Genomic DNA, 11,601 nt, shown 5'->3' with positions numbered 1-11,601 from the left:
GCCACCATAACTTTTTGTGCCTCAAAGATACCATCACATTCAAAATGGTTCTCAATGTTCTCAATCCAATCCACAACTAAATTTGGATCCATTTGTCCACTAAATAGTGGTACTCCTTCTAAAGCTTTTCCACTCGATGCTTTTAATGCCTTTAAGAATGGCTCTTTAGGAAGAACAAGGTTAGGTGTTGGTGCTTCCTCTTCCAACTCTAATTCCTTTTCCCTTGCTTCTATTTCTTCCTTTAGGTCAATCTTCTCTTTGACCCTATCAGCTTTATCTTGGACTTCACCCAAGAGTTGCTTCATTTGAGCTAGTCTTTCCCTTAGCAACTTGTTATCTTCTTCTTGTTCCTCAACCTTCTTGGCTAACTCTATGTTAGTCATCATGGTTGTGTCTTCTACTGCTCCACTTAGTGTATTTTCTCCCATTGATTCAGTAGGTTGTAAAATCCACCACAAGTCTGATCAACTCAGGCTTTGGTACCAATATAGTGTGAGTGTTCCAAGGCTTGCTTGCATTGCTACTAAGAGACCTAGGTTGTCTCTCCTAGGAACCTAGTTTCCTCTAGGTCCTAATTGGCTTAGGTGATTAACTAAGTCCAATTCCAACTCTTCTCAAAGAGTTTTTAACCCTTGTGCTTAACCTTAAAATACTAACACCTTTAGATAGTACAATCCTTCACCTTCACTTAGAAAGCTTTAAGTGCTACTTTCTCACAAACTCCACTATTCATTGTGGGGATATCCATCTTCAAGAAAAAATTCTATTTGCTTCCTCTTGGATCCATTTGGAAATATCTTCAAGTCTTTTCCCTATCGATTTCAAGATTTAGCCTCTATGAAGCCTAATTAGGCCTAGTTCTAATTAGCCCTTGAAAATGACTAATTCCACTTTTTGACTAAACTTTCCAAACAACCTAGAAAAAAAATCCCAGATTTGAGTACCCTTTTGGATATCCTATAGGATTCTATAGGTTTCAAGGTTTGACAACCTTCATACACTAGCTTCCTATGAACTAGGGCAAATAGGGCTAATAGGCCTAGTTTATAGGATTAGTTGTAATCTTGTGAAAAACTTGTTCAATACTTGGTCTAATGGATTGGTATAGACTCAATCCTCATAGTATAATAGGATATGATGAAATCCCACATGGAATTGTACCTTTTTCATACACTACCTCTCTACCCTGCAAGAAATCTCTTCTTTATTCTATCCTAAACCTCTAATTGGGCTTTGTTTGCTCGCCTAGGGCTTAGTAGTAAAAATAGCTCCTCAAACTTCCATTAATCCTACTCCTACACACACACACACACACACACACACACACACTAATGATTCCCCTAGCCTTTCCATCTACCCTTAGGTATTTCCCATGGCTAGATTTCATGGGAGTCATAACTGTATAGACTGGTCAGTATAGAACCAGCAAGGTCTCAAAAACAGAAACAGTTTATTCAACACTCTATCACTACTCAAATCAACTTGCATATCAAATGAGAAACTCTCTAAACTAATCAAAGAGCGCTATACAATTGTTAGATTGAGTCTTTTAATCAATTTCAAGACACTGTCAACACTAAAAATCAAGAAGTTGCTAAAAAGTATTGTTCCAAAGCTATATTTCACACACAAGAATATTACAATGCATACTCTCCATGTAGATTCGAGTCTTTTCTTCTTTTTAAATTCCATCTCCACCATTCTAGGCTTGTTGGTTGATTTCCCACTCTCTATCCACAAGGGAATCCAAGGTAACTAAGTTGCATGCAACATTTGCAATAATTGCAAATATTGTCATGACAACTTCTTGACAACATTTGGCATCTTTTCCATTATGCCTTCATCCTACTTTTTAGGACCTCTAACCTCTACATTCTGAGGAACCAACACCATTTATGGCCATAAAGCATCTTTCTCACCACTTATATGTGTTTAGAACACATTTAAGACTTTTATACAACACTAAGCTTCTAACACCAAGAAAATTAATTAGCAACTAACATTGGCTATTTGTGTGACCTTAGTCCTAATGACTAACTCACTTGGCCCACATAGAAAATGGCCTTCTAAGGTCTTAAAACAAACTAATCTACTCTTCATGACTTGGCTAGAGTAAAAAACAAGCCAAAATACTAAACATGGAGAGGTTAGTCTAGGTGTGCTCCTGCACCATAAAGAAAAAGATTGAAGTCTCTATCATTGAATTAACTAACAATAGATTACTTAGTTCTCCCCTCAAATATGCAAATATGACTCATTGGGATGAAAGGATGAGAGATAGATGGATTGGTCTAAAAATTCTTCCCTTTATGGGTAATGGAGGGACTCAAGGTAAATTAAAGAGATTAGAATGTGTTTGGCAAGCTCCACAAGATGGTTGGTTCAAGCTTAATTTTGACGGAGCCTCTAGAGGAATATGGGTCAAGCAAGTATAGGGTTTTACATTCACCATGATCAAGGGACTGAAGTAGCTAGCTTGTCCAAATGCATAAGTGAAGCTACTAACAACTAGGCAGAGATTTTTGCTCTAGTGGAGGGCCTTCAATTGTGCAAACCCTTAAATATTAAATTTTTAGAAGATGAGGGGGATTCTGCCATCATAATTAATGCCCTTAGAAAAGGTTCCCTTCCTAACTTGCGAATAGATGCAAAATTAGCTATAGCTTTAGGACTTTGCAAAAAAATTGACAAAATTATTTTCAATCATATCTATCGGAAAGGTAATAAGAGAGTGGATGAGTTAGCTTGGGGATTAATGCCTTTCTAGTATCAAAATTTTACCTCATCTTCTTTATTGAATTTTAGTTACCAGGCTCAAAAAAGTTGGTAAGTACAAGTTGTTTTTGAAGTAGGAAAGAGAGATATCATTAGTTTCTGCACTCTTCGCCTTACTGAATCATGATTACATTCACAAGCTCTAAATCTTTGCAAAGTTGGAAATTTGAGGTCATAAGGGAGGCTTTTATTACTCCCTTTAAGTAATTGGTAGAAGCCTCCCCTCTTTCAATCTTTTTGCTTTTCTTACTCTTCGTTTGACCGGATTTTGAGATATATCAGTCTAATTGGTATATAGAAGTATTTTAAACAGAAATTTTGTGATGTTATTAATCAGCTCTAGGTGTGTTGATGTATACTCAATTTGATTGTCTTGTTTTTATGCATAAATGCTCCTTTAAGACTTTAAAAGTTTACGCTCCTCAATCTCTAGTTGTTGGCCTTCTGCAATTTCTTGTTTTTATCTTTTAATAGTATATTTACTTAAGTTTTCTAACCGCTAATAAAGAAATATAAAGTTGTATGCTTTCGTTAGTGTTTCTATGATGCTTCAGATAATTTAAGACACAAGTGAGTCTCTTTGGAGAAAATGGAAATTTATAACCATAGGATGTGGAATAAATGACATATTTTTAAAATTTGGACTAAAAATGTCACCCAATTCCATTATTTGAATGCCTCACGAGTTGGGTTATACTCTTTTTATATTTAATTTATGACATCGGCCTCTTGCTTATCCAAAAAAAGTTAAAATTTGAAAAAAATATATCCAAAATATGGCCTTCTAAGTGATGGGCCCAAGGAAATGTCTCTTAGGACATGTTCCTTCTTTTCAAAAGTAATATAAGAACGTTTGTTGAAACAAAGCATATATAGAAGAACAATGTTATGATTATTATTATTTTATAAATGTGAGTAATCTTTAATTTAGGATAAACTATTATCCTAAGACAAAACATTCACCAGATTCTTATTTTCGAAGCACTCTGGTAGTTCGTAACTCTTATTCCACTGCTACGCTCGTATATGTCATTCCTAAACCCGGAGGAAATGTGCTCTTTAAAAAAGTGGGCATGGTATGAAAATGCTGTTACTCGATTCTAAATTAAGGTATTTCGAATAAACTCTACCATGCCACTCACATTGAAGGAAAGCTTGAATGGCATTGCTATTTAATTCTCCCCTTTGTAATTGTTGAACCATTTGACATTGAAAAATAAAGTTATCTGTTTTGCCATCGCTGCATTCATTTATGCAAATGGCAGAAGCTCAGCTTCGATTCGGAGATCAAAGCTCTGCAGATGTAAAATTGTTTTTGACTGGCCCGAATGAAGAAAAATACAGAAGAAATCCGATTTATCTCCATTCACAGATTTTGAAGAGATCAATGTCTCTGCAACCTGTGTTGTCCGAGCCCTTGTCATCTGATAAGCCAACCGAAATATGGGTAACTATTACTCACGATTTTGATCACTTTATAAAATGCATTCAACTCATGTATGGCGAAACTGTGAATTTCTCTAGCATTGAGGAATGCCTGGCAATTCTATCAGTTGCTTCTGAAATGTTGGTTGATGATGGTATCAACAAATGCATGGAATATTTGGAAGCAGTTCGTTGGAGTGCTGAGGAAGAGACCCAAATTAGAAAAGTGTTGTCTTCTCTGGAATTGAAGCTTTTGCCAGATTTAGCTGCCAGGCTTCATCAGCCGGAGGACGAAAACCATGTAATTTTTGTGGAGAAGAGCATTCAAGAAATAGTGTCTCTTCTTATTAAAGGTGGTGACAACAATTTATCCAGTCAAAACACTGTGGAGCTATATTTGGTACGGATGTTAGAGGGAAATATGTATAGAGATGTTATGGATGTATGTGGGCGTGTGTTTTTGCAAGAGTTTAAATCGGCCATGGATTCTCGTGATCTCTCATCTCTATTTTCTTTGTATCAACTTATCCAGCACTGTGGGGGAGAAATAATGAAAGTTGCAATGAAGACATTTTGTGAAGATGTAGAGTTTATAGAGTTTGTAAAGCAGCAGAAAGATTACCATACAAATATGTTTGGCATCATTAATCCAAATTTGTTTGAGATTTTAATGGGTTTTATGAAGGCAATAGGAGATGGGAAGGTAATAATTTCAAGAGCTTGTAGAGTTGAGTTTCTCTCAACTTGGGTTCCAATCATGGGACGATTGTGTCGTGCTGCAAGCCGAGGAAAACTTGGTGAGTTTGATAAAGCAGTGCTTGATGTGGTTGAGAGCCTTCCTCCAGTGGACAAGAAAAGTATCTGTTTAGTATGGGCAAAGGTTTATAGATTGAATAAGATCAACTTCGCTACGCCATTTTTACTTTGTCTGAAGATGTTTACAAATCTGTAGCAAAATAGTAGTGTATTGGGTTTTTATTAAATCTTGAGTTATATTTTATCAATAGTGGCATGTTATGATGGTTAAGTTGTTGTGTTGTTATCCTTACCATCAAGGTTCAAATCTCATGGGGATGAGGTCCCCCGTTTGTGGCCTCACTGGTTCATAGCTCCAGGTCAAAGCGTAAATCAAGTGCGACTAAAGTTTACAATAATTATTGATGATTTCAACATGGAATAGAATAATATGGAAGTATAAAATTATTTTATATATTTTTTAAATTATGATAAAATTATTTATTATTTATTAGACTTTTTAATATTTATATTGATCTATACTTATCGCGTTTTAGATCAAGAAGCATTCATTATTGTTTTTAAAAAGGAAGAGGTACACAATTATCTTAAGCTTTTTTGTAATTGTTTTATTCTTTTCATCTTAATATTCTTTCTTTTAGTTTTACTCTTAGTATATTACTATTCTTAAAATCAGAACTCATTTAATACACTAATATATGAATATGTGTGACCTAGCATTCTCATAGATTCATAAACTAACTATGTGTGACCTAGCATTCTTATAGACTCGTAAACTAACTTCATAAACTAAATTCTTTTGTATCTATTTATATGAAATAATTTATTAAATTTATGTTTGAAAAATTATAGAATGGGTTCAGGTTTTTATTCAATATTTGAGAGTTCATAATGTTTTCTATGTCATTAAAAAGGAGCAATATAATGTTATCAATTATACCAATTAAAGTAAAAGTCTTAGTATTTATTAGACATTTAGTTCATTAAGATTAGATATTTACTTTAGTATTTCTAGTTTGTTTGAATGTTTAATGTTATTAAATACTTGACAAATCTTAAATGTCAAATTCGATCAAATACTACTTCCTTAAATGTGGAGATTTGGATGTTGAAACTTGTGGACATCAAAACAAGACCTCTCTTTTGATCATAATCTTTTTGCACCCATTTAATAACTCTTTTATTTTCTTACAAAAGATCTTAACTCTTACTAGTGTGGTTTATTTTATTTACAAGAATGAATCTAAAAACCGATAATAAAAATGACTCACAAGTGAAACTTACTCTTGAAGAAATATGATAATTCATGCTTCATGTATGAATTTAATCCTTTAATATATAATGGAATGCCCAAAATTCATATTTTGAAACCCTTGCACATCAAATGAGACTTTAAATTTATATTTGAAAAAAAATAAAACGTTTTTATTTTAAAAAATGAAGATGCCAACATTTGTGACCCAAAATATTGATTAATGTACCATTAAACATATTAAAGGATACTCCTTAATGAGCCTGATCACATTGAATGTTATAAATATCATGCACTAGGCTTCTTCATTTTTAAGTTAGTTTATGAATCTATGAGAATGCTAGGCCACACATATTCATATATTAGGGTCCATTTGGTTTGTGGAAATTAAAAAACCCAAATTTCTACAAACTTTGGTTTAGCCAAATCAAGGTTTTGCATATCTTCATTCCAATTTTTAGGATTTTATTGAAACTGTTTGTTTTACTCGGAAGATGCATGTGAAGAGCGTAAGCTTGGAGTTGAAGGCAAATTTCAAAAAGTAGTCCAATCTATTGTTTTTACACTCCTTAAAAAACAAAACCAGGTTTTGATTTTCAATTCCTACTTGCTAGTAGGAAGTTGGAAAACTTGGTTTTGAGGCAAAATTGGAAGTCTCATATGCTAATTCTATTTTGCAAATTTTGAAACAAATGCACAAATTTTCAAATCAGAATTTTGAAAAAGCCAATTCTTGTCATCCTCCAGGAACCAAACGGACCCTTTAGTGTATTAAATTAGTTCTGATTTTAGAAGAAAAAAAATTATCAAAAAAGAATAGTAAGATACTCAGAGTAAAACTAAAAGAGACAATATTAAGATGAAAAGAATAAAACAATTACAAGAAAGCATAATATAATTGTATACCTCTTCCTTTTTAAAAGCAATAATGAATGCTTATTGATTTAAAATGAGATAAGAATATATCAATATAAATATTAAAAAGTCTAATAAATAATAAATAATTTTATCATTATTTAGAAATTATCTAAAATAATTTTATTCTTCCATATTATTCTATTCCGTGTTCAAATCATCAATAATTATTTTAAACTTGAGTCGCACTTACTAAAACCCATGGTATAATGTATAACAAGTTCGCTTTTGTTGAAGTGGTGGTTCATACCTTTCCTTCATCTGAAGCCCAAGTTAATATCAATTCGAAAGAGGCAGCATACCGTGTTGTTGCAGTATAGTCGATTCAAAATTAAAGTATTTGCAATAAACTTTACCATTATAACCAAATTCAATCAAGTTTGAAAGGCGTTTCTATTCAACTAGCCTCACTAAACCTGGAGTTTATAATTGTCAATTTGTCTCTCTGATGTATAAATGGAAAATAGGAATATTTTTGGAGATATCTAAATCATTAATTAAACAATCACTCCTGCTCCTCAACATACGCAGATATAATTGTCTTTGGTACATTTTGTCTGGAAATTAGCCAAGGCTATATAAAGAATCATCGATTTTACTTCTGAAAAATCTATTTATGAAATGGCAGAAGCTCAGCTTGAATCCATAGATCAAAGCTCTGCCAATGTAAAATTCTTATTGACAGACTCAAATGAAGAAGAGTACGGAAGAAACCCAATTTATCTCCATTCTCAAATTCTGAAAAGATCGAAGCTTTTTGATCTAGAGGTTTTCGAGGGATCTTCATCGGATAAACCGATTGAAATACGCCTAACTAATCCTGAAAACTTTGATCACCATTTAAAATGCATTGAACTCATGGATGGCGAGAGTGTGCATTTCTCCAGCATCGAGGAATGCCTGACAATTCTATCAATTGCTTCTGAAATGTTAGCTGATGATTGCATCGAGAAATGTATGGAATACCTGGAAGCAGTTCGTTGGAGTGCTGAAGAAGAAACCCAAATTCGAAATGTGCTCTCTTCTCTGGAATTGAAACTTTTACCAGATTTGGCTGCCAGGCTTCATCAGAAGGACGACAACCATATGTTTTTTGTGGAGAGGAGTATCCAAGAAATACTGTCTTTTATTAAATGTGATGACAGCAGTTTATCCAGTCGAAAAACTGTAGAGATATATTTCGTGAGGATGTTAGAGGGAAATATGTATAGAGATGTTATGGATGTATGTGAGCGTGTGCTTTTGCAAGAGTTCAAATCAGCCATGGAATCCTGTGATCTCTCATCTCTATTGACTTTGTTTCAACTTATTCAGCGGTGTGAGGGAGAAATAGTGAAAGCTGCAATGAAGGCTAAATGGAACCGTGTGGCTGATTGTTTAGCTAAATGGGCTTCCAAGCATGGGCTAGCTTGGAACATTATTGATCATAAGATGCTTCACCTTGATTTATCTCAGATGGTGGATCAACTTGTGGACCAGGATAAAGCTCTGTAGTTCTCTTTGTTTGTTGTGTTGTTTTGCTCTCTTTGTTATTCAATAAAAATTTTACCCTTTTTTAGTTTAAAAAAATTTCTCTAATATTGAGATTTTTAATTTTTAAAATGATTAAAATTATTTTATTCTAATTTAATTGGTTCACATGTTTTGGATCGAGTGGTTTTCAAGAAGCACTACCCCTATTGTTAATTGAGAATGACTTATAAATAAATTATATATCAAACATATCAAACTTATTTAATAATGTTTCAAAATTAAATACTTGATTAAATAACGAATAATGTTTCAAATTTAAATACTTGAGTAATAACAATGTAACATTTTACATTTATTTCATATTAATGAACTTCAACTTTGAGAGGATAAAATATCTAAGGAATAATATTGATATAAGTGGATAAGACATACTTTTTATGTGCTTTTGTCAAAAGGAAAAAATAAATTTTAAAAGTATAATCATAATTCTATGTTTCAGTAATGTGAATCTGAACTGTCCCATTGAGTTGTCATTATGATTGGATGTTTTATTAATTATTAAGTTAGTAATTGTGATGGATTTTTGAAAAATAGTAAATAAAAGATAATTATTACATCATGACTAAATAAATAGAGATAGGTGCATAAATACATCTGATAGCTATATGTAAATAGATAAAAGACTAGAGGACTGTATTTAATTTTTTATATTAGAAATAAAGAGATAAAAAATATAAGAGATCGCAGAGTATCAGAGTATCAAAGTTCAGAAACCAAGCCTCACACACTGTATTTAATTTTAAAATAAAGCATCATGATATATATCATTATGTTTATGCATTATAATATTTCCTTCAGATAACCACAAAATTAAATGAAGATATCAGAAATGTACAAATTTCACCTTTATAAAATTATTTGAAAATAAAAGAATCTACATTTTTCAACCACAAAAATAAAATGAAGAGAGCAACATTATGGAATAAGTTAGAAAGTATAGCATATGACCATCTGCCTTCTTTTTCAAGAAAAGTAACAAATGAATATTTATTGAGTCAAAGCATCTTAAAAAAAAAAGCATAGATAAATACAAATACCAATACCTAAGAATCAAACAAACAATAGTCAGCCAATTGCTTTATATATTTTCAATAACTTTTTAACACAAAAATAATTATTCTATATCTGTGCACACTGGAAAGGAAACGTATCTGAACAACCACAATGAAGTACTAAACATTACACGTTTGCTTTTATTAAAGCGTTCGTTCATACCTTTCCTTTCACTGAAGCACACGTAACCCTGCTCTTTATCTAAGTTGGGTATACTCGATTCCAAACTAAAGCATTTGGAGAACTATACCATTAAACATTCAATCAATTTGAATAGCATTACCATTCAGTTCTCCTCTCTAAATCTAGACTCTAATTCTTGAACTGTTTGATGTCACAAGAATATAAGAAAACCTGTAATCATCTCTGTAACTGCTCAACTGATATAGATAGAAAAGGCTCATAGATTTTTCAATAGTTGTATCCATCTAGGAAATGGCAGAAGCTAAGCTTCGAATAGGCGATCAAAACTCTGCTGATGTCAAATTGTTTTTGGCAGCCTCAGATGAGGAAGAGTATGGAAAAGGCCCAATTTATCTTCATTCTCAGATTCTGAAAAGATCCAAGTTTTTTGAACCAGAGTTTTCAGAGTGCTCTTCTTTGGATAAACCAACCGAACTATGGGTAACCACTCCTCACAACTTTGATCACTTTATGAAATGCATTCAACTCATATATGGCGAAACTGTGAATTTCTCAAGCATTGAGGAATGCCTGGCAATTCTATCAGTTGCTTCTGAAATGTTGGTTGATGATGGTATCAACAAATGCATGGAATATTTGGAAGCAGTTCGTTGGAGTGCCGAGGAAGAAATCCAAATTCAAAAAGTGCTCTCTTCTATGAGTTCGAAACTTTTGCCAGACTTGGCTGATAGACTTCATCAAGAGGACGACAACCATATGATTTTTGTGGAGAAGAGTATTGAAGAAATAGTGGCTTTCATCAAAGATAGTGACTACAATTTATCCAGTCAAAAAACTGTGGAGATATATTTTGTCAGGGTGTTAGAGGGAAATATGTATAGAGATGTTATAATGGATGTATGTGAGCGTGTGCTTTTGCAAGAGTTCAAAGCAGCCATGGATTCTCGTGAGCTCTCATCTCTATTGACTCTTTTTCAACTCATTCAGCACTGTGAGGGAGAAATACTGAAAGCTGCAATGAAGGCATTTTGTGAAGATGCACAGTTTACAGAGTTTGTAATGCAGCAGAAAATCTACCGTCAAAAGATTTTGGGCATTATGAATCCAAATTTGTTTGAGATTTTAATGGGTTTTATGAAGGCAACAGGGAACGGGAGGATAATAATTTCAAGAACTTGTAGAGTTTCTTTTCTCAAAACTTGGGTTCCAATCATTGGACGACTATGTTGTGAAGGCTGCAACCGAGGGCAAATTGCTGAGGTTGATAAAGCAGTGCTTAGTGTGGTTGAGAGCCTCCCTCCTGTTGACAAGAAACATATTTGCCTCGTATGGGCGGAGGTTTATAGATTGAATAAGATCAACTTTGCTACTCCATTTTTGCTTTGTCTGCAGATGTGCAACATGCCCATTTCCAAATCTGTAGCGAAGTAGTTGTGTATTGTGTTTTATTGAATCTTGAATAATAATCTTTTGGGTGATTTGTTGGCATTTGGACTCTAAGTGCAATATTCGGTGTATGTAGATATTTGGTCTGTAGGTCCATCTTAGGTTTGGTAGCATTTGAATTCGGGTTTTGATCCCAGAAAAATATGAAGCTGAGATCATTTTTATGCGATTATGTTTCAGAGGTTGAAAAATTGTGAGATTGGGGTATTTTTTTGAGCAACCGTCATGGTTTGTGAAAAATGAAAGTACTAGAATTTTATTTCAGCAACGGCCATGGAAAAAGAAATGATAATCTTTTAAGC

At 33.3% G+C, this 11,601-nt stretch overlaps 2 protein-coding genes across 2 annotated transcripts; both read left to right on the top strand.

Moving 5' to 3' along the window:
* The first annotated feature begins 3,952 nt into the window (after positions 1–3,952).
* LOC149563013 (BTB/POZ domain-containing protein At3g05675-like) lies at positions 3,953–5,359 on the top strand. Its single transcript, XM_089823954.1, has one exon. The coding sequence runs from the start codon at positions 4,028–4,030 to the stop codon at positions 5,150–5,152; it is 1,125 nt and encodes a 374-aa protein (XP_089680080.1). The 5' UTR covers positions 3,953–4,027; the 3' UTR covers positions 5,153–5,359.
* Positions 5,360–9,993: 4,634 nt separating this feature from the next.
* LOC149563012 (BTB/POZ domain-containing protein At5g60050-like) lies at positions 9,994–11,341 on the top strand. The gene has a single exon (XM_089823953.1). The coding sequence runs from the start codon at positions 10,145–10,147 to the stop codon at positions 11,282–11,284; it is 1,140 nt and encodes a 379-aa protein (XP_089680079.1). The 5' UTR covers positions 9,994–10,144; the 3' UTR covers positions 11,285–11,341.
* The last annotated feature ends 260 nt before the right edge of the window (positions 11,342–11,601 follow it).

The sequence above is a fragment of the Cupressus sempervirens genome, chromosome 4 (genome assembly GCF_028749045.1).
Source record: "Cupressus sempervirens isolate cs-2001-9-10 chromosome 4, ASM2874904v1, whole genome shotgun sequence".
Taxonomy (NCBI): Eukaryota; Viridiplantae; Streptophyta; class Pinopsida; order Cupressales; family Cupressaceae; genus Cupressus; species Cupressus sempervirens.
The sequence above is the reverse complement of the archived record's forward strand: the minus strand, read 5'-3'. Positions and strand labels throughout refer to the sequence as shown.